This window comes from Acinonyx jubatus, chromosome B3 (assembly GCF_027475565.1).
Source record: "Acinonyx jubatus isolate Ajub_Pintada_27869175 chromosome B3, VMU_Ajub_asm_v1.0, whole genome shotgun sequence".
NCBI classification, from domain to species: Eukaryota; Metazoa; Chordata; class Mammalia; order Carnivora; family Felidae; genus Acinonyx; species Acinonyx jubatus.
The window spans coordinates 67,190,542-67,214,085 of record NC_069386.1 but is presented as its reverse complement, the minus strand read 5'-3'; the positions used below and the strand labels follow the sequence as shown (position 1 = coordinate 67,214,085).

At 38.9% G+C, this 23,544-nt stretch overlaps 1 protein-coding gene across 5 annotated transcripts in view; it reads left to right on the top strand.

Annotated features, from left to right (window-relative positions):
- FMN1 (formin 1) overlaps positions 1-23,544 on the top strand; it is a 428,640-nt gene that overhangs the window by 181,501 nt on the left and 223,595 nt on the right. For all 5 annotated transcript variants that reach the window (XM_053224212.1, XM_053224213.1, XM_027066879.2 and 2 more), the window contains one exon: positions 228-289. In XM_053224212.1, coding sequence (XP_053080187.1) covers positions 228-289 — 62 coding nt within the window. The remainder of the gene's footprint in view (positions 1-227; positions 290-23,544) is intronic.

Genomic DNA, 23,544 nt, shown 5'->3' with positions numbered 1-23,544 from the left:
CTCGTAATTCAAGGTTTGCCACATGGAAGGAAATTTCCTTTCTCTCCTGAGCTACTTGTCTTATCTTGCCCCAATTTTCAACATCTCTCGTCAGGTTAATGTCAAACTGTGGCATTTATTTACTCAGTTTACTTGCAGGAGGGACTCTGGAGTCTTGGAGATGCTCACTTGAATTTTGTGCATAATTGTGTGCTTCTTTGTAATTGGCTTCTTTTGTGATCTTACAGAATACCAAGCTGCTATTTTACACTTGAAGAGGGAACACAAAGAAGAAATTGAAAACCTACAGGTATATCTCTTTGATTCTACTGAACTGGTTATGTGAGACTGATACTTAGTTTTCTTGTGTACTGAAGTAAATATTCCCCTTTTTGTTGCCTTATTTACCTAGACAGCATCTGCAGCTGGCACCTGACAGTGGGCACTGCGTTTATCCTGGGGAGGGAAGACTTGAACTCCATTTTTAATATAATTGAGTTCCCATTTTTAAGAAATGCCACAAGTGCGTTTGATTGGGAAAAATGTTATACTTGGAGAAAATATTGGTTGTATTTGTAAAACAAGAAACAAGGTAGAGTATTTGGACTTTTACTGTTCATAAGAGGTCTTTAAAAACCTATTTTTTCCTAGGCACACTCAAGACTCTTGTTTGGCTTACTCCCATTCATGTATTTGTATCCGTCCATCTCAGGACATCCCTGCAATACGATGTCATGCAGATCAAGGCACTTAGGGAAGTGACCCTAGTAGGAGACAGGGTGTGTTGAGTCATCCATTTTCTATCCCCAAGGAGGGCTTGGAAAGTGCTGACTTGATCCTACTTTGTGGAGCCCAGAAAGACTGAGGGATTTACTTCCTCCCACTATGTAATTGTCATTTCCTTATGCTTGCGGTGCCTATAGCAGGAAGTGGTAGAGTTTTAATCAAATAACTAAATATTGAATCAGGCACTGATTCTAGTTTACTGATGGCTGGGTTGACCCGTACCTTAGAGAACAATAGCAAAATTTAAATAAAACTTGGTGTTTATTCAGTGCTCATTACTTGCTAATTTAATGAATTTGTGGATCAAATATTCTTCTTTCCAATAAGTGATAATGTGCTTTTTAAAATAACTGAGGCTGTGTGTTGGATTATATGTAAAGCCATTGCAAACAGCAAAAAAACATTATTAAATAGGTCAGATGGTGTATAAAGTCAGCTCGTTTTAAGTAGTTTGGAAGAGGAAATGAATCCATTTCACGAAGAAAGAAAGAAACAAACAAAAAAATGGAAAAGTACCTCTGTCTCCTAGGGGGAAATGGAGGCCCTTAGCTCCTTTGTTGCAAAGTGCTCTACAGAGACCTCTCTTTCTTCTTCTTTGTTCTGATGCAAAAGATTCTCAGCTGTCTCAGAAGAAGTGAAATGGGGATTAATTTAAGAAACAGATTGCTAAAGAGGGTAGGCACAGAAGTGACTCTATGAGCAGAAGTTTCGTGAAACAGCTCAGTTTTAAGTTAACACTGGCGTCCCCAGGTTGTAGGGCTTTGATAGCTAAATAATATTTACAGTAACAGCAGGCTCTTACTGTTTTTGAGTTCCTACTTTGTGCTAGGCATTGTTCTAAGTACATTACATGTATTATCTTGTGTTATTTCCACAAAAGTCCTATGATTTACATCTCAAACTAAGACAAGTTTGGAGGGATGCCTGAGTGGCTCAATCTGCTCAGCATCCAACTCTTGGTTTTGGTTCAGGTCATGATCTCACAGCTTCCTGGGTTCAAGCCCCACATTGGGCTCTGTGCTAGCAGCATGGAAATTCTCTCTCTCTCTCTCTCTCTCTTTCTCTCCCCCCCTCTCCCTCTCCCCCACTCATGCTGTCTCTGTCTCTCTCTGTCAAAATAAATAAATTAAAAAAAATAAATAAATAGTTGGACAAGCAAAAGAGAAGAGTAAATGGAAGGGGTAAAGTATATTGGGATCATGTTTTCCAGTTAAAATAAAGGTTAAATCAGGATATGATCGACAACAGTAAAGTTTAAAAAATGTTCCTAATTATGCCGTAAGTTTTCTTTATCCGTGCAAGGACTATCTGTTCTTTGCTTGGTATCAGTAAACTTAAATTCTTTTGTCCAGTATTTGTGATTCATACAAAATTGCTGAAACCCTGTGGCCATGGCACACTACTGCCCTGGGGGGGGGGCGGGGCAGGGGCAGTGTCCCTGATCTATACACTTGCCTGTGGTTTGGAACTATTCCATCCATCATAGACTGACAACCTTCAATAGGAGACTGACAACTCTTATCCCTGATCTGACCTAGAGAAGTGTTTGGGGGCAAACACAGCATTTTAAAGATTGAATTAGGAATGCACATTTTAAGATATGGAGGGGTTTCCAGCTGTTTCTTAAAAAGCTAGAAAATCTGGCAGCAGCAGCTTACTTTTTTTCTTGCATGACTTAAACAGGCTGCAGTTGAATAAGCAGGTGCCTACTTCAACTGTGATACATGTTCTCCAGTTTGCCACTGTCCCCACTCTGGGCCATTTCATCTGCCTGTCCCCTCATCACTTTAATTAACCCCCCCATTCTCTGGGAGCTGAAATCACTAGATTGGCAGCAACACCAAATAGAACAGATGCGGTTGATAAAAGAGACCATAACCCAGCCTGGCTGTGCTTGTGTGTGTTCACCGAACACCATCTCTACTTGATTTGTTCCACAAAGAAATAGTCACACCTGTTGTCATAGGACTAGTAGAAGATAGTGGGTGACCGAGCTGTTACTTTGATGTTCATTTCCTTTTATGTCATTTCCATCCACAGCCCTCATTGTCCGTTAGGTTTCCTTTCTCCATTTACAGGTCATGGAGAAGTCAGGACTTCTTCAGCATGCCTTTCTAGAATAAGAAGGATTTCATGCTTAACATATACAGGAAAAGTGATTCATTGTGTCACTCCCTACAAGAATTGATGTGTATCACCTTCAGATTTTTTAGTTTTTCACAGACTTTATTAAATTTTTTTTTAACATTTATTTATTTTTTTTGAGACAGAGATTGACAGAGCATGAACAGGGTAGGGGCAGAGAGAGAGGGAGACACAGAATCGGAAGCAGGCTCCAGGCTCTGAGCCATCAGCCCAGAGCCTGACACGGGGCTCGAACTCATGGACGGCGAGATAGTGGCCTGAGCTGAAGTCGGACGCTCAACCGACTGAGCCACCCAGGCGCCCCAGTTTTTCACAGGCTTTAAAGAAATGGCATGATTTGATAAACAGAGAACCTAAAATCAGCTGTCTGGTTTTTTGTTTTTTTGTTTTTTTTTGAGAATAGATTTGTAGAGAAGTCACTTAATTATTCAGTTTTCCCACCCACAAAATGGAAACCTTATCACCTAAAATAACTTGACTAGAGGTTGACCTTTCTAGTCTAGAGTCCCAAGGCTAGTAAGAGTGAGGGAGTCTGGAGTCTGTAATCTCATCACACTCTGCAGTGGAATGCTGCACTGCAGAAAGGGCTCAGGGCTTAGTCCTAGAACTGGCTTGTCAAAATGTGTAGGGACTACGTGCACATACCCCTTACATTCAACAGCAAAGACTTACAGATTATTTGAATAAAATCCATTCCCGGCACCTAAGTTTTACACACCTTCCACGGAAACTGAGAGCGCTTAGCTGACACAGAGCTCCAGTAGGAGAGTAGTGGCAGAATCAAACATTTTTTTCTGACTTTGCTATTCTGTGTCATTTATAATGTAACCATAGCAAATTCTTCAATTTGGTCCAAGTGTGCCCACCATTTAGCAAACTCTACTTTGAGAGCTTATGATCACTTCATGACTCTCAGCATCATCCGGTTCATTTTTCATTTTTGGATAGTTCTGTGTTCCTTCATTTTTGAAAAAACAGCACTTACCTTCATAGGTTCTCACTTACCTGAGAAATTTTTGCCTGGAGTAGCCATTGCATAAGTTCATGACTATTGGGTAGAAATCTAGCTCCAATCTGCTGTTTTAAGAAAGGCACATGATAAAACTAATTCTCCCATGGTACAAATAAAGAATTCTTTGAGATTCCTAGGATCAAGATTTTTTTGAATATTGTTCTATGTTGACTCATGTTATCTTATCTCAATGTATAATCCACTTCTTTAAGTTCAAGTTAAATTCTTTGAATGGTTTTATTACCCTTTTTATACATCAAAGTCCTGTTTGTTAATTTGCTGATTGTAGGCATCTTGGAGAGAGCAATGATTTTTTTTCCCTCTCTGTTTTTGAAAGTACCTAGCAAAGTGTTTGGCACATACATGATGCTCAAACAGTTCTTCTTTTTTGAAAAAAAAAATTTTTTTCACATTTATTCATTTTTGAGAGACAGAGACAGAGTGTGAGTCGGGAAGGGACAGAGAGAGAGAGGGAGACACAGAATCCGAAGCAGGCTCCAGGCTCTGAGCTGTCAGCACAGAGCACAATGCGGGGCCCGAACCCACAGACTGTGAGATCATGACCTGAGCTGAAGTGCTGAAGTCTGACGCTTAACCGACTGAGCCATCCAGGTGCCCCTACAAACATTTCTTCTATAATGACCTATGACTGAAAAATCATAGTAGGGATTTGATTAAATTTAGGTACCATGTGCCAACCTTTGTTTTTGGCATTTAACATTAGTGGTATGAAGAATTAATGTAGAAATATAAGCTAAGTAATAGATTTGTCACCATTTTACAGATAAAAACAGGCTCCCAGAGACTGTGACTTGTCAGAAGTCCTAGACTAGTAAGTAGGGCAACTTGAATTTGAATCCACCTACAACTGTCTGGCTTGGAAGCTGTTACCCTTTATACTATTCAGTGCAGCATTAATGGAAAGAACATTGGATCCAGAATCAGAAGGTCTGGATTTGTGGTCTTAGGTCTGGGTGATGAACATTGTCAACTTCTGGCAATGCTTTCAGCCCATTTTCCTAATTTCTAAAATGAGAGACCAGGCCATATAATCTCTGATAGTGTCTTTGGATTTTATTATTGACCCCACCATACTTAAAAAAAAAAAAATTCAGTTTATCCATCATATTGTCCATTCAGCCTTGGGGTTCTCCAATTCACAATCTCTAAATCCCTATTATTGACACACACATCCTTTATTTCTTTTCGTTTCTTTTGGAGGTCCCCCTTTCTAACATGCTTGCCTCTGTGGAGCAGTGTGTTCATGTTTCAGTAATAGGCTGCATGCTGGGTTCTAGTGCTTTTTCAGATGCATGACTCTGTGAGGGATGCAGCTTCTAGAATGGTAAATGAGCCGTCTATAGGAGGGCCAGCTCTTCTTTATGACAGGAGTGAAGTGGGAACGTGGCATGGCCATGGCTTCCTTGGCTCTCTGCCTCTTCAATTTTGAAAGTTGGAAGGGGATGTGTGGGGGCGCTGCAGGGAGGGGGAAAATGCATGCCCTCTGTCTGGCTTTTCGGGAGCTTGGGATAATTTAAGAATGTTGTTTGTGATCATCACTTAAGCAATTTGGAAGTAGGTGCCATGGAAATGACAGGTTGTTTTATCTCTTTTTAACTAATGTTCTTTGCGTTGTAGGATAGAAGAAAGAACTAGCCAACATTGACCTTTTCTTTACGGGAACACTTCTCATTTATCCCATTCATCACATGCATAGTCCATAACTGAGGGGAAGCTTGACTGAGCGATGGCCTCTGGCAGGCCCTGTTCATTGTGCAATGCAGTCACATTTCTAATATGGTCACTCCCGCTGTGAAATGATCCAGGGACAGATGCCAAATGAGACATTAACTTACATTGTACCTTGTTGTCCCCAAGAGAACCAAATGGTATGTTGGCCTCCATTAAACAAAACTTGTAGACTTCCTTTTCTGTCTCCAACCCACCCACAGGCCCATTCCTAATAGTTTACACATGCTGTTGACACAAAGTTGATTACAAACTACACTTGAGCTGATACAGCTAAACTTATAAAGATACATAAATCCTGTGCCTTTTCCATTTGTTACGTTCTTTGTTATCAACATGATACATTTAAGTGTGTTAGTTCCTGGAGAATACTGTGAGGGGAAGGGAGTGATTTGTAGAGGGATAAACAAAAGCTTCACAGTTATGAAATACGATGATTTTATTGAGCCCTCGTGGTATTCCCCTAAGTGCTGATATTAGTATAATTCATTACTGAGATGTCAAAAAAGAAGACAGAATTTAAAATGTTGAGAAATATTTTAATTCACTGTTTCATTGTGGGTATATAATACACTGTTAGGCGTTTAGTAGATCTGCTGGTTTACCGGTGTTAAGATGCTTCCCGGGCCTTTGGCTGCCTGGAAGCCCACAGGTATATTTGGAGTTTAGTTTTGATGGACAACACAAAGCAATTAATTCCCTGGCCGACTTAGCGGCCCAGGAGCCCTTTGTCTCAGGCTTCAGGATGCTGTATTGCCTGACATAATTCAGTTATTCCATCAAGTCATGCTCACTGATAGAGGGACAGTGGGTGCAGAATGAAGAATGTGTGCATTACTCATTTGTACCATTGAGACTGATGCTGGTTTTGCACACCTCCTTCGTGTACCATCAACTCCAGTCATCCCTTTGGATTCTTAAATGATGAACATGAGTCACTCATGGGGGCCAAGACAGTTTTTCTTTCTTTGGATACTTTATATAAATAAAAATATAAATATAAATATAAATACAAATACAAATATAAACATAAACATAAACATAAACATAAATATAAATATATACACACACATACACACACACAGTGTTTTATTAGTTTCAGGTGTACAATATAGTGATCCAACAATTCCATACATCACCTTGCGCTCATCACAAGTGTACTCCTTAATCCTCATCGGCTATGTAACCCATTCCCCCCACCCTCCTCCTCTGGTAACCATCAGTTCTCTGTAAATAAGGATCTGTTTCTTGATTTCTCTCCCTCTCTCTCTTTCCTCCTTCTCCTCCTCCCCTTCCTCCTCCATTTGCCTTTGCTTGTTTGTTGTGTCTCTTAAATTCCACATATAAGTAAATCATGTGGTATTTGTCTTTCTCTAACTGACTTATTTCACTTGGCATAATACTCTGTAGCTCCAACAATGTCATTACAAATGGCAAGATCTTATGCTTTTTTTGTGGCTGAATATTATTCCATTGTGTAAATATACACCACATCTTCTTTATCTATTCATCAATCGATAGAGACTAGTTTGGCTATTGTCGATAATGCTGCTATAAACATAGTGGTACATGTATTCCTTGGGATTAGAGTTTTTTTTTTTTTAACATTTATTTATTTTTGGGACAGAGAGAGACAGAGCATGAATGGGGGAGGGGCAGAGAGAGAGGGAGACACAGAATCGGAAGCAGGCTCCAGGCTCTGAGCCATCAGCCCAGAGCCCGATGCGGGGCTCGAACTCACGAACCGCGAGATCGTGACCTGAGCTGAAGTCGGACGCTTAACTGACTGAGCCACCCAGGCACCCCGGGATTAGTGTTTTTGTACTCTTTAGGTAATTACCCAGTAGTGTGATTGCCAGATTGTAGGGTAGTTCTACTTTTGACTTTTTGAGGAACCTCCATACTGTTCTCCAGAGTAGCTGCACCAGTTTGCATTCCCACCAATGGTGCAAGAGAGTTCTCTTTTCTCCACATCCTTACCAATACCTAGTGTTTCTTGTGTTGTTGATTTTAGCCATTCTGGCAAGTGTAAAGTACTATCTCATTATAGTTTTGATTTTCATTTTCCTGATGGTGAGTGATGATGAACATCTTTTCATGTGTCTGTTGCCCATCTGTATGTCTTTGGAAAAATGTCTATTCATGTCTTCTGCCCATTTTTAATTGGATTATTTGTTTTTTGGGTGTTGAGTTGTGTAAGTTCTTTATATGTTTTGGACACTAGCCCTTTATTGGATATATAATTTGCAAATATCTTCATTTCTGTAGGTTGCCTTTAGTTTTGGTGATTGTTTCCTTCGTTTTGCAGAATGTTTTTATTTTTACCTAGTCCCAATAGTTTATTTCTGCTTTTATTTCTCTTGCCTCAGGAGAGATACCTTTCTTCTAGAAAGAAGTTGCTATGGCCGATGTCAGAGAAGTTACTGTGTTCTTTCCCAGGATTTTCATGATTTCAGGTCTCACATTTAGGTCTTTAATGCATTTTGAATTTGTTTTTTGTGTATGGTGTAAGAAAGTGGTCCAGTTTCTTTCTCTTGCATGTTGCTCTCCAGTTTCCCAGTATCATTTGTTGAGGAGACTATCTTTACCATTGGATATTCTTTCCTGCTTTGTCAAAGATTAATTGACCATATAGTTGTAAGTATTTTTCTGGATTTTCTATTCTGTTCTATTGACCTAGGTGTCCATTTTTGTGTCAGCACCATAATGTTTTGATTACTACAGTTTTGTAATACAACTTGAAGTCCAGAATTGTGATGCTTCCAGTTTTGCTTTTTTTTTCCCCCCCAAGATTGCATTGGCCATTTGGAATCTTTTGTGGTTCTGTACACATTTTAGGATTATCTGTTCTATGCTCTCTGAAAAATGCTCTTGGTATTTTGATAGGTATTACATTAGATGCATGGATTACTTTGGGTACTGTAGCTATTTTAATTATATTCTTCCAATATGTGAGCATGGGATTCTTTCCATTTCTTTGTGTCCTCTTGAATTTCTTTTAGTTGTGTTTTATAGTTTTCAGAGAACAGATCTTTTACCTCTTTGGTTAGTTTTATTCTTAGGTATTTTATTACTTTGGGTATAATTGTAAATGGAATTGTTTTCTTAATTTCTCTTTCTGCTGCTTCATTGTTGGCCATAGAAATGCAACAGATTTTTGTACATTGATTTTTCTATCCTGTGACTTTACTGAACTTGTTCATCATTTCTGGCAGTTTGTTAATTTGTTGGTGATCTTTGGTTTTTCACTATATAGTATCATGTCATCTGCAAGTGGTTGAAAGTTTTACTTCTTCTTTACTGATTTGGATATATATTTTTTCTTCTTGTTGTCTGATTGCTGTGGCTAGGACTTCCAGTACTATGCTACATAAAAGTAGTAAGAGTGGACATCCTTGTCTTGCTCCTGACCTTCAAGGGAAACATTTCAGTTTTTCTCCATTAAGGATGATGTTAGTTGGGGAGTTTTCATATGTGACCTTTATTATGTTGAGGAACGTTTCTTCTAAACCTACTTTGTTGAGGGTTTTTTCTTTTTTAAATCAGGAACGGATGTTGTACTTTGTTAAATGCTTTTTCTACATCTATTGAAATGATCATATGATTCTTATCCTTTCTCTTATTGATGTGATGTATCACCTTGACTGATATGTAAATATTGAACCACCTTGTATCCCAGGAAAAAATCCCACTGATTCTGGTGAATGCTTTTTTAAAAGTATTGTTGGATTTGGTTTGCTAGTATTTTGTTGAGGATTTTTGCATCCGTTTTCACCAGAGATATTGGTCTGTAGTTCTCTTTTTTAGTGGTGTCTTTATGTGGTTTTGGTATCAGGGTAATGCCTGTCTCATAGGATGAATTTGGAAGCTTTCCTTCCTTTTCTATTTTTGGAATAGTTTTAGAAGAATAGGTATTAATTAACTCTGCTTTAAATGTTTGGTAGAGTTTGCCTGTGAAGCCATCTTGTCCTGAACTTTTGTTTTTTGGGAGGTATTATTAATTATTATTATTATTATTATTATTATTTATTCACTTGCTTTGCTGGTAATTGGTCTGTTCAAATTTTCTACTTCTTCTTGTTTCAATTCTGGTAGTGTATATGTTTCTAGGAATTTATCCATTTCTTCTGGGTTGTCCAATTTGTTGGCGTATAGTTTTCCATCACATTCTCTCATAATTGTTTGTATTTCTCTGGTGTTGGTTGTTATTTCTCCTCTCTCATTTGTGATTTTATTTTTTTGAGTCCCTTTTTTCTTTTTCTTGATAGATCTGGCTAGAGATTTATCATTTATATTCCTTATTTCAAAGAACTGGCTGCTGGTTTCATTGATCTGCTCTATTGTTTTTTTCAGTTTCTGTATCATTTATTTCTGTGCTAATCTTTATTATTTCCTCCCTTCTGCTGGTTTTAGGTTTTATCTGTTGTTGTTTTTCCAGCTCCTTTAGGTATAAGGTTAGGTTGTTTATTTGAGATTTTTCTTGCTTCTTGAGGTAGGACTGTATTGCTATAAACTTCCCTCTTAGAAGGGGAGTTTTGCTGCATCCCAGAGGTTTTGGATCATTGTGTTTTTATTTTCATTTGTTTCTGTGTACTTTTTAATTTATTCTTTTATTTCCTGGTTGACCCATTCATTGTTTTGTAGCCTGTTATTTACCCTTCATATATTTGTGGTCTTCGCAGATTTTTTCTTGTGGTTGACTTCTATTTTCACAGCATTAGTCAGAAAAGATGCATGGTATGACTTCGATCTTGAATTCGCTGAAACTTTTTTTGTGGCCTAAGATGTGATCTCTTCTGGAGAATGTTCCATGTGTACTTGAAAAGAATGTGTATTCTGCTATTTTAGAATGGAATGTTCTGAATATATCTGTTAAATCCATCTAGTCCAGTATATCATTCACAGCTGTTGTTTTCTTGTTGGTTTTCTGTTTAGATTATCTGTCTACTAATGTAGGTGGATTGTTCAAGTCCCCTATTATTGTATTACTCTCAAATATTTCCTTTATGTTTGTTATTAACTGTTTTATGTATTTGGGTTCTTCTATGTTGGGTGCATAAATATTTACAGTTGTTATATCTTCCAGTTGAAGTTTCCCTTACGATTATGTAGTGCCTTTCTTTGTCTCTTATTACAGTCTTTGTTTTAAAGTCTATTTTGTCCGATATCAGTATTGCTACTCTGGCTTTCTTTTGACATCCATTTGTATAATAGATGTTTCTCCATTCCCTCACTTTCAGTCTACAATTCTAAAGTCTAAAATGGGTCTCTTGTAGGCAGTATATAGAGGGGTCCTGTTTTTTTTTATCCATTCTGTCACCCTATGTCCTTTGGAGCAGTTAGTCCATTTACATTCAAAGTAATTATTGGTATATATTTATTTTCATATTATGTTGTATCTCATATTATTTGTTTTGTGGTTGTTTCTGCGGCTTTTCCCTGATCCTTTCTTGTCTTTCTTTTATGGTTTACTGAGTTTCTTTAGTGATATAATTGGATTTCTTTTCTCTTTATTCTTTGCGTATTTATCAGTGTGTTTTTTTTTTCTTTTTTATATATGGTTATCTTTGGGTTTGTCTATAACTTCTTTTGCATATAGAAGTCCGTATTAAGTTGATGACCATTTAAGTTTGAACCCATTCTTTAGTCCTTTCCTCCCCATGTTTTAGGTATATGTTAGTATTTTACATCCTTTTATTTTGTGAGTTCCTTGACTGATATTTTATAGAAATGTTCGTTGTTACTGCTTTTGTGTTTCCTACCTTGATACTGTAACTTTTGCTCTCTGCTTTCCACTCAGAGTCCCCTTTAATATTTCTTATAGAGCTGGTTAGTGGTCATGGACTCCTGTAGTTTTTGTTTGTCTGGGAAACACTTTATCTCTCCTTCTATTCTGAATGATAGCCTTGCCCCATAGAGTATTTTTGGCTACAGATTTTTCCCAATCAGCATTTTGAATATATCATGCCACTTCCTTCTGGCTTGTAAAATCCTCTTCTTGCCTTATGGGATTTCCCTTTCATGTTACTGTCTTCTTCTTTCTTGTTGCTTTTTAAAATGTTTTCTTTATCACTATATTTTGCCAATTTAATTACAATATGTCTTGGTCTGGATCTGCTTTTGTTGGTTTTGTTGGGGGATTCTCTGTACCTCCTGGATCTGGATATCTATTTCCTTTCCCAGATTAGGGAAATTTTTAGCTCTTATTTCAAGTCCAGTGAGTATCCTTATGATCATTACCTTAAATACTCCAGTGGGCATGTTGCTGTTTTGCTTACATCTCTGGCCGTGGCCTTGTCATGTTCTTTCATTCAGGATAAATCTCTCTGTCTTCTTATTTTGTCTAAATCTCTGTGCCTGTTTCTGTGTGTTGGGAAAATCTGCGTCTCCTGTTCTTGAGGGTAATGGCCTTATGAAGAAGAGGTCCTATAGTGCCCTGCTGTGTAGTAGTTAGTGTCCCCTATTCCCTAGGGCCAGGCCCTTCTGTGAGTGTCCCTGATGTGTGCCTAGCTGTTTTGTCCTGGCTGCTTTATCCTTCAGACCAGTCATCTGCAGAGGCTGTCTTTGCCTTTTGCGGGCAATGTTTGGTCCTTGGCCTGAATGTGATGTATTTTAACTAGGTGGGCTCTGGTATGTTTGTGAAATGAGACCTGTTGCTACTGCTGCCAGAACTGAGGCTCCACAAAACTCCCACAATGGGAGACACTATAAGAGCAGGGACTGGCCCTGTCTTCTGGGGGAGGGGACCCTCCATGCTGAGACGGAGGCAAGACTGACTTCGTGGGGCAATTTGACCAGAGTGCAGGGGGCAGGGCTTGGTGTAAGCAAGTTAGGTAGTGCTTGTTGGGGCTGCGCTGGTTCCCACAGGTGGCCCTGTGCTTATGCTAAGGGATGGGGGAGGGAAATAACACCTGCTAGTTCCTTTTTCTGGAGTGGTCTCTCTGTGAATGCTGCCTCTCTGGGACAGGCTCCAGAACGAGCACCTAACCTCCCCACTGTGTGCCCAGGCACTCTTTAGATCACTTTTTCTACACTGTATGTCTGTGGGTTGTTTGCCTGCCTTTTCTCCAAGAGCAGCCCCAGGACTTTTGGCCTCTCCTAGAGCCAAGCACACTGACCGTTATAGCTCCAGTCTTTAAGTCTCACTGGTTGCAAGAACTCAACGAAATTTGAACCATTCCCTTTCCAAGACAGTTGCTATGGGGAATGGTCTTTTCTGTGTGCTCCCCTGTGTGCTAGTCTGTTTCTCACCCTCCTCTGTGACTGTGGCTCACTCCTCACTGCAGCAGCCATGATCCATTTCTCTCCCAAGCCACATCTCTGCACTTCCTACTTTCTTTGATGTAGCATCTTCTCTACCTTTAGTTGTGAGCTTGTTCTGCCAGTGTTCAGGTCGATGTCTTGGGTATTTGGAATGATTCAATAGTTATCTAGTTGTATTTCTGGGAGCAGGGGAACCCAGGGCCTTCCTCTGCTGGTATCTTCTGCTCCTAAAATCTGGGCTCCTTTATTTGTTTATGTTGATTGCCTGGCCCTGCAGTCATCAGAGTTGATGGCCCTGGTGTGGAGCAAAGAAAGACTGAGTAAGAATGCCCTCATCCTCTTTCTCCATGGTCTCTTGAGTACCAAGCAAAAGTACCTGGAGCTCTTAGATCTTTGTGGACTTTTTGTAGATTTCTTTTCCTTTTTCCTTCCTCTCTTATCCCCTTTCTTCCTGCCTCCTTTCCTTGAAAGGGCTATTGATGGGATAGGGCAGCATTGTTGGAAGAGTAAGTGAAAGATAAACTCTTAGTGCAAAAAATTTGGTATATTCTAGGTCATTTTAGGAAGGGATGGGAAGAAATTTTGTTTGATTTTAGAGTTTTAGTTTGCTTTCTGACTTGATTCAAGATGGTTATAATCAGTTATGGAGTAGGAGTTACTATGTCTATGCCAGGCACTGTGCTCAGTGCTTCATGTACATAATTTCTAATCAATTGAGACTCAAAGAAGTAAGGTCCTGTCTTGAGTTTTCACAGCTGGTCACTTTGATGGCAAAGATTTACTAACTTGGTGTGTCTGGTTTCCAAATCTCCATTTCCACTGTCAACTTGTTAACTGATTTTGATTCACTTTCTCTAGTATAATGGTTTTCTTAATTCTCATTTTCCTTCTTCCCCTCATCCTATGGCAAAGACTGCTGCAGATCATACCTTATTCTTTTAATATACAGGCTCTTCATATGATTAAAAAAATAAACAATGGGGACATTTCTGTGGTGTTGGGCAAGAGATATCGGAAGATTCCTCTTATTTCACTGGTTTCAGAAGTCACAAGCTGTTCTGCTTTCTTCCCACCAAAGTACAGAAGAAAAGAGCATGTAGAAGATTGCCCCCTCCGATTTCATTGCTCACAGATTATTCTGAGTCCAGTTTGAAGAAGAGACTCTAGTATTTCTCACCATAATCTTGATAATTGTCTATATTCATCATAGAGATTTGAAACCTGAGTCTCAAATCAATTTGTCAAGACCATGAAGTAAATAAAAAAATATTGGGGCATGGGAATGCAAGCCGGTGTAGCCACTCTGGAAAACAGTATGGAGGTTCCTCAAAAAACTAAAAATAGAACTACCCTACGACCCAGCAATTGCACTACTAGGCATTTATCCATGGGATACAGGTGTGCTGTTTCAAAGGGACACATGCACCCCAATGTTTATAGCAGCACTATCAACAGTAGCCAAAGTATGGAAACAGCCCAAATGTCCATCGATGGACGAGTGGATAAAGAAAATGTGGTGTGTGTATATATGTGTGTGTGTGTGTGTGTGTGTACACACACACACACACACACACACACACACACACACACACACTGGAGTATTACTTGGCAATCAAAAAGAATGAAATCTTGCCATTTGCAAGTACGTGGATGGAACTGGAAGGTATTATGCTAAGTGAAATTAGAGAAAGACAAAAATCATATGACATCACTCATATGAGGACTTTAAAAGACACAACAGATGAACATAAGGGAAGGGAAACAAAAAGAATATAAAAACAGGGAGGGGGACAAAACAGAAGAGACTCATAAATATGGAGAACAAACAGGGTTACTGGAGGGGTTGTGAGAGGGGGGATGGGCTAAATGGGTAAGGGGCATTAAGGAATCTACTCTTGAAATCATTGTTTCACTATATGCTAACTAATTTGGATGTAAATTTTAAAAAATAAAAAATAAAATAAAAATACTGGGGCAAAACTTCTAGGCATACCGCCCGCTAGTTACTTCATGGATTTTTGCATCAGGATTCCTTAGCTGTTCTCTAACCTTATCTTCCCTAATGCAGCTTCTTAAACCCAACATTACTGATCCCTAATGTACCTGGAATGATGTGGCTATTACCTATGCTGTCCCCTGTTTGTAGGATGTGCCCATGTGTGGTGAATGGCACCTGTTGCCTCTTTGGCAAGTCCAGCTTCATGTGGTCTTGGAATCCAGAAGGTGAATTTATTGCGTGTGTGTGTGTGTGTGTGTGTGTGTGTGTGTGTGCGTGCGCGCGCGCGCCTATATGCCTGTGTGCATTCTGACCATCACACTCCAAGTTATTCTAGCTTGCTCTGTGTCCCAGCAGAGGAATAACAATAAGAGTAACTGGTGTTTATTGAGAATTTACTGTGTGCCAGTCTTCATATATAAGGATTAGATGGGTTACTACACCAAATCTATGGGGTGGCCCTCCTAACCTTCACACTGAACTACCTCTGCAAGTTCTAAACCTTGAAAGTCTTTACCAGAGAGTATTCGTGATATGACCTTGTTTCTGGTCTGACCCTTGGCTTTGATCTGTCTGTCCTTGGATTGAATATCAGTCCTTAAGAGTGGCGGGCCTTAGGAGCAGAACCTGCTGAAGAATGAATTTGTATAGTGAAGTCAAATAACCATGTGTTCAATGAAATACAACATAATTCCAGGCAGGACAGCTGGATAGAAACCCAGATGTGGAATCTTCCTTGAGTTTGAATCGTAGCTTCACTACCATAGTGATGTGTTGTTTTGAACAAATTACTTAAAGCTTTCTGAGCTTCAGTTTTTTCATTGAAAGGAGGTTGTGATGATATTGTAACTTGGTTGATGTGTATGCTTTGTGCCAGTGTTGTGATAGGTACGGGACTGGAGCTACACTGGCATACAGTAGACGGCCAATAAATGATAACTATTATATTCCTTCTGATGACCAGCATGCTTGGTTTAAGTCAGTGGCTGTTGAAGTTTATTTTCTGGTGATAAACTTCTTTCAGTACAAACCCTGTACCTATGTAAAATAAAAGCATTATGTGATTAATGTTATACCTAATGTTCCAAAGAGCATTGCTTTTAATATTGTTGCCATAGAACTATGATGCTCTCATTTCCATGACCTCCTTTTAATGGAAGTATTGATGTTTACAGAATACATAAAATCACCCCAAGAGTTACAGCACAGATTTGGGGGAGCCTAAGTAAGATGTTGCATTTCAGAATTGTTTTTGCTATAAAGATAAGCACTTCCTAAAATATAATTTCATACATGTAATTCTGTTTTTTATAATCTAATACTAATTGAGCACCTGTCAAATATAAGAGATGTGCTAGGTATAAAACATTGTTTAATAATAACAATAGCAGCTAACATTTACTGTATGCCAGACTTTCTACTTCATGCAATCTTTGTATTATTTTATCTAACAAAGTAAATTCTTTACTCAGAGGATTTACTATCTAGTTAGAAAAATAGAATTTATTCCATAAAGACTAAATCACAACAGACAGCCTAAAATAAGTATGTAACGTTACCCAGAAACTAGTGAAGGGAAAGACTACGTGAGTGTTAGCATCTTTATACTATCTGCTGTTAATGGAATTTGAGAACTTCAGATCTTAGATCTCAGCTAAGAGAATTATCAAGTCTCAGATTTCCTGACTGCCATTAATGAGTGGCCTTTGTTTTTATACTGTCTCTAGAAGCTGCTGTAGGTGTTTCTACAATACACTTCTGCATACTTTGTTCTAATATTTTGCATGGTATGACCCCTATCTGTTGCAGACATATATAATACACAATTTAAAGGTATATTGCATAGATATATGGGTTTGTGTGATAGGTAGTCTGGGTATTTTACAATTTTTTTTAGAAGCCATTCCCCAATCTTACCACTAGAGGTCAGCTTGACCCTTTTTCTCTTAATAAAGCTCTCAGTAGATTTTCTTTGTATTGAAACAGCTTTCCATTCAGAACTTTGCTTTAACCACATGAATTATGTTGCTCTTAGTTTACATCTCAAAACAACAGGCACAAATAAGTGCATATAGGTCTGTAGTCATAGGCATGATGCTCAGTGTACTTACAGAAGCAACATGTGATGTGTTTGTGTGCCTTATGAAATTGATCATCTGTGTGTCATCAAATGGAATCACTAAGAGGAAATTAGAGTCTTTCTGTCCTTCACTAAATATTAAGTGCCTAGTGGGTGTCAGGTACTGTGCTAGATGCTGGAAGAAACAGAACAGACATAGTTTCTACTCTATTGGAGCTTGTAGTCCAGTCAGAGAGACAGCTATTGATAAAATGATTGGTAAATATAAAGTAAATATAATATTTCTGTGGAGAGAAACACAGTGAAAGATGCTATTGATAGGATACAACTTCGTTTTGAGGTCAGGGAAGGGTTCTTTTAGGAAGTAGCATTTAAGCAAAGGTAGGACTATGAAGCCAGTGTGACTGGACAGAGGAGAAAGTCTGGGGATGAAGGTCTAGAGTAGTGGTTTTCAAGCTTTATAAACTGCATCCTGGAATAAGCAATGAATTGTACATCGAAACCCATATTATGTACTTGTGTATGTGTGAGAAATAAGGGTTCTATTAAACAGAACTCATTTCATATGAACTTATTCCGATATATTTAACACTCTTGTATTTAAAAAAAAAAGTGCTGGTGATAAAGAATAAATGGATTCTTTCCCACTAACAGATCGTGGGCCACAGTTTGAAAAGCACTACCACAGAGGAGGGCAAGAGGCAATATTCTGGAAGGGCCTTGTTGACCTTTAAGGTTTTCTGATTTTATCCTCAGAACATTGAGAATCCACTAATTCTGAGCAGGGAAATGTGAGACATGAAAAGAGCTGCACGTTCAAGAGACCCTCTCCCTCCTAGGCTGCTGCTGTAGAGGGTAGATAGTAGGGGAACCAGAGGGAGAGGGGAGAGGAGAGTTGGCAAGTGTTGCTGGCCTGCAGGTAGGAGGTGACAGTGGCTTGGCCTAAGGTGAGAGAGAGAATTCACGCCCTCTGATTAAGCATCGATCTCCCTCCAGTGCTGATTGTTGCTTCTGCTAAAGTTGGAGCTACTGTGATGGCCATTGTTCCTTCCCTGTAATTGTCTGTACAACTTGATTCTCCCTTGGGTTCCTAGACCACTACTTGAACATTGTAAGTACACAGTAGATATTTTCTGAGTAAGTAAATAATAGGGAGGAAGAAGGTGCTGATAGTAATACTATGCTTTCAAGCATGAAATGAGAAAATTCTTTGTTCGTATCTGCCTACCCTTCTCTCATCGTAACTGAATGTATGTACCGCACCAAGACAATTAATTTTCTCTGCAAATAGGCGACAATTTCTTATACTCTGGAAGCTGTTGTGGGTATCTGTATAATATAATTCTGTGTGTTAATAATGATATTAATAATATGGCATGACTCCTATCTGCTGCAAAGAGATACAATTCTTATAAAATATTAATTGATAAAACATAGAATAGTTTTTTTCCTCAAATTTGGATGAGGTTTGTAAGTGAACCATACGAGACTGCTGGTATTTGACCTATTTTGACTTATTTTTAAAATAGCAAATTTATTTATGCTTAATCTAGTATATTCATACATGCAAAGAGATGAATGTGTGTTGGAATTATAATCCTCTGGCTGGACCATACTCTGAAATGTTCACTGGAGCCTCAGGCAGGGATTGAGAAACTACAGCTGAAAATGTCATGAGGCACTGCCTGTAGAATAGTGATGCATGTATTCTGTGCTAACTCTTTTCAAATCAGAATTATCGAGCCCTATCATGACACTTGTACCCCATGTCACTTACAGAATTAACCTGGTGGACAGCTTTGCAGGTTTCAGGCAAGCCATGAAAAATTACTGAAAACTTATCCAACTTAACTTAGTGTTCTCTGGTGTAGTGAATAAACTAAACATATCCTTGATCTTTCTAATTGAGCCTAAACTGATGTTTCACTCCATAAAAAATGAACAGTTGTTACCCAGTGTTGATCATCTGGTCTCTGTAATACAGGTCTCTGTAAAACTATTTGCATTTTTCTTCCCTCATAGGCCTTTTATAGTAAAACTTTCATTTCTGGTATTAGAAGTTACAGGAATATCGTGGTACAGATACATAGGAAAATGATTAGAAGATTAGGAAAGGAAGTGAATTAAACACCTGAATTATATTTATTGCATGTCCTTTGCTAAGTGTCTCATTAAATATTTCCTTCTCCTACTGATAGCAGTTTTTTTTTAATTTAATTATTTATTTATTTGTTTATTTATTTATTTTTAGGTAGATGAAATTTGAAAGCTAAGATAGGGTCTGCCACTCATTAATAAATAATCTGAGGTCTTTTGATTTTTTTAAATTAGTTTTCAATTAGTCTTGCTAGAAATCTATGAACACTAAATCTGATATGTTTCCTGCTTCAGACTTGTATGATAGTTCTCAGCCATATCATGTTCTAACTCTAAATAGTAACAATCTGTAAGTATTTTCATCCAGAGAAAGGGTTTTATGTTTGATATTTTCAGCATGTAAAATAACAGTGAATCCAGTGTTGGTGACTATACTAGAGTATAGTTTTTTTTTTCTGGAATTCTAGCACCCTATAGAGCAATGGCTCAGTCTTGAAGCTTGATTGCCAAAAACAAATGGAAACTCCTTTCCTTTGGCTATAAAATAATGGTGGATGGACCCAAAAATGAGGAGGGGAGAAAACAAGATTGCATTACAAATCTGGCAACATCAGCCACACTAGTAAAATCAAATCCAATGTTGTTTTATGGCTCAGAATTTATGTGAGTGCCCAGGATCAAAGGGCTCCACTCCCACTGGACTACAGGGTCCAAGGTTCATGGCAAAAACTCATCAAAAAGAACATTTTAGTCGTTTAAGCTTTTCATTTTAATCAGCCTCAGTAATAAAAGAGCCTTTAGGTGTCCAAAAACATTTTGCAAGATCAAGAGGTTGTTCTCTCGCTCATAGAAGCAGCTTTCTTATTGGATCCATTTAATGCCTGTGGCCTTAGAGTGTCAAAGGGCCACTGCCTCCACATTGTTTGCCCTTGTGGGATGGTTTCTTTTGATTCTTCTGTGTATTATGTGATAGTAAATTATGGTGTCTGACGGAAGGACCATAAAATTTTCACACAATCTATCAAGCTATTTCAGCCATTTAAAGTTTGGACTCTGACAGCGAGCCAGGTACTTTGTAATGTTTAGACAGAAACAGAGTCTACTGCCGGCATCTTGACACATATCTGGAGACAGGTCTGCATAGGAGAAAGAACACAAGGCTTGACAGTCAGAAGACCCAGTCTTGAGTCCTAGCTGACACCTCCTATGATTGTGGTCTGGGATCCCATCTTCACCACAGGATTATCTGGATCACATAGGCTAATGTTTGTGAATTTGCTATCTAGTGATGAGAATGGCTATGCACTAGGCAGAGATTATGCATGGAACCAGCCTGAGTAGTCCTGCATTTTCAGCAGGAGACCTGAGTAGGTAAAGGGGAGAGCCAGCCCAGCCGGAGAGGAACAAATGAAGAAAATGTTCCTGGAGAACACACAAAAGGGTGAAATCAGAGACCCAGGAGGTGGAATTAGCTCTGGGGAAAAGGGGAGGTGGCATTTCTTTTAAGACAAGAAGAACATAAAAAAGAATGAGTGCCTTTGTCTGTAGACTATTAACACCTTTATTTCTTTGCTTTGTTTTCAACTTTGGCCTCCCATGCATAGGAAAGGAAAGAAAAGCTCCCAATATTTTGCCACCTGATCTCTTTGATATCCTCTTCCACCACCCCTTCTGCATTTTTTCTCATTCCTCATTCTCTTTTTGGCAGGTGACTTCTCCCATTTCTCATAATAAAATTCTGCTCTCCTTTGCTTTAAAATCCCTTTTCTTGATGGCACTGCTTCTTCTTTCTTTTCTTAATGTTTGTTTGTTTGTTTATTTATTTATTTTGAGAGAGAGAGAGAGAGTGTGTGTGTGAGTGAGGAAGGGGCAGAGAGAAAGAGAGAGAGAGAGAGAGAGAGAGAGAACACCCTGACACGGGGGTCATTCCCATGACCCTGGGACCCTGACCTGAGCCGAAATCAAGAGTCAGACACTTAACCAACTAAGCCACCTGGGCGCCCCTTGATGGTACTGCTTCTTTGGGCTTCTGTCCCTTCTCTTACTGGCAAAATTCTCAAACATTAGCCACATGTGGCCCATTCTCCTACCACTTGCCTTTCGTTACCTCTGTACAGAAACAACTGAGACTGAATTACTTCTTACAGAAGAAGTAATTATCACATGCTGTTGCTCCCCTATTGGTCTTCATTGGCTTGGTGTCTAGACTGAGTATCAGTGTTGAAATCCTTCTCAGATATACTCTTTTGACATCTAGGATGCTGACTTCTCATTTTTCCTCCTCCTTTGAGTGCGCATCTCCATCTTTGTTTCTGCCCTCCTCCTGCCTCCACGGCTCTCCCAAATGTGACCCTACAAAAGGTGGCCTTTGGTTTTCTGACTCTTCATGTGTTGTTTCTTAAAGATTTCATTGATTGCTGCAAAAATTTATCTCTGGGTAAAGGCTCTTCAGAGCTATTTATTTGGATTCAAATGTTTTTCCTGAGGTCCAGCTCCAGGAAAAGTTCTAGTTTTTCCTGGAAAATCTACACTGGGAACTGTTTTCAGTATCTCAAATTTAAAATTTCTGAAGCCAGAGCATTAAAAATTCTTACAATCCCAGGGTTGAAAAGACTTGTCTACTTGTCTCCTTCTGACTCTTCTCCAACCCAATATAAACACAACACAAAACAGTCTTTTCTGGGCTTCCCTGTGTGTTTAAGGTTCCACTGTTCTCCTAAGAGTAAAAGTCCAGGCCAAAAATCTCAGGCATCTTTGGCAACTTCACCCTTAGCTTCTGTATCGAGGTGATTGCCAAATTATGATCATTTTAGCTCCATGGTCCCTTATATATACTTGTTCTTGGCACTCTGCTGCTGTCTTGTCATGTCTTGCCTATATGTAAGCCATGTCATAAATTGCTTAGAGATTCTTGTTTCTCTCTCTTACCCACCTTTAGTGGGTCTCTATTGCATATCAAATTCAGTTCAAAGTCCTTAGTGTAGTATTAAGACCTTCTACAATCAGATTCAAACTTCTAACTAGTCTTTTCTTCCCCTATTTCCCTATACTTTCCCATCTACCTTTTTCTTTCACTTGGATTATTCATAATCTGCTGCTCTACCTTTGCCAATCTTTTGTGGCCCAACAAGGGTTCCTCATCATATATGAAACGATCTCTTGATTTCCCAACCCTCCCTGGTCTGAAACCTTGGCTCTTTATACCTGACTCAGGCACTTAGCAAGACTTTTTCTCATATTACAATCATAAAAGTAGGTATTACCCTTTTCTTTCACCCCCAGTGCTGAGCATAAGATGGACATAAACCTTCAATAACTAGCAAACAGATGAATTTTCTCTCACAGTGACACACACATGAATGCATATATTAACCACTGGTTGGTTTTTCCCTTTTTCTTTCTCTATAATGGAAACTTGCTTTAAACCAAAGTGATTGTGCACTTTGGCAGTATTTTTCACATTTAGAAACATGGGGGAATTAGACTAGAAAAACTATGTTCTTGGAATATTTTTAAAAAATAGTTTTGACAATTTATGGTTTTCTACGGGGAGAGTACTACTTGTTTCTCATGGTCTTAGATGTCCATTTATCAGATCGTACATGTTGAGGTAACTTACAGTGAGTGATCATTTGTATTAGTTTAGGTGAAATCAACTTGGATTCCTTTGAATGTGGGATAATTTTTAAACCCTTTGATTTTACAGATGAGGAACCAAAGACTAAAAAAGAGCTGATCTTAAAATCGAGTTTAATGGTTCTCAGTCTTTTCTTCCTCAGTGCCCCTAAGGGAGGCGACTTGCTCCCAGCAGGACAGGGCTCCTTAGAGCCAGCGAAGTTGACCACCGATTGACATTCACCTTCTAGTTACCCCTCCTTAGCAGTTAAAAGGGCCCAAGCCCATGCCAGCAGCTGATAGAATTACGTTGACTAGAGGTGAGGTCTTCTCCCACGCCGTCCAGTGCTCTATCTCTTTAGCCATGTGGAGACTGCTCTGCCGAAGGTGGAGAAAGTGTCAACTGTGATTTAAGTGGTGGACAGGAAGACCATCATGCAGCACAGAAATGGGGTGTGATACTTAGAGTATGCTGAGGTTTAACATAAAATGTTTAAAACCAAAAACTGTAGACATACAAACAAAATGAAACACGGTTCTTTTAAGAATGTGCAAATCCATTAGAGGAAAATAAGGCCACCTCTTCCAAATATTTCATTCAGTTTCAACCCTTTGCCTTCCCATCACCTTTTAAGGTCAGAAGGTTAATACTTTCCCTCCCTCCTCTTTTCTTCCCTCTGTATCTCTGCAAGATTTAAAATTGCATCCAGAATTTATAAATAGAGCTTCCGAGATTCATTTATAACTCTCAGATGAGATTTTCTAGATTTGTGAGATATAGATCATTGTCCATATTGACTCTGTTGTGACCTAGACTCAAAC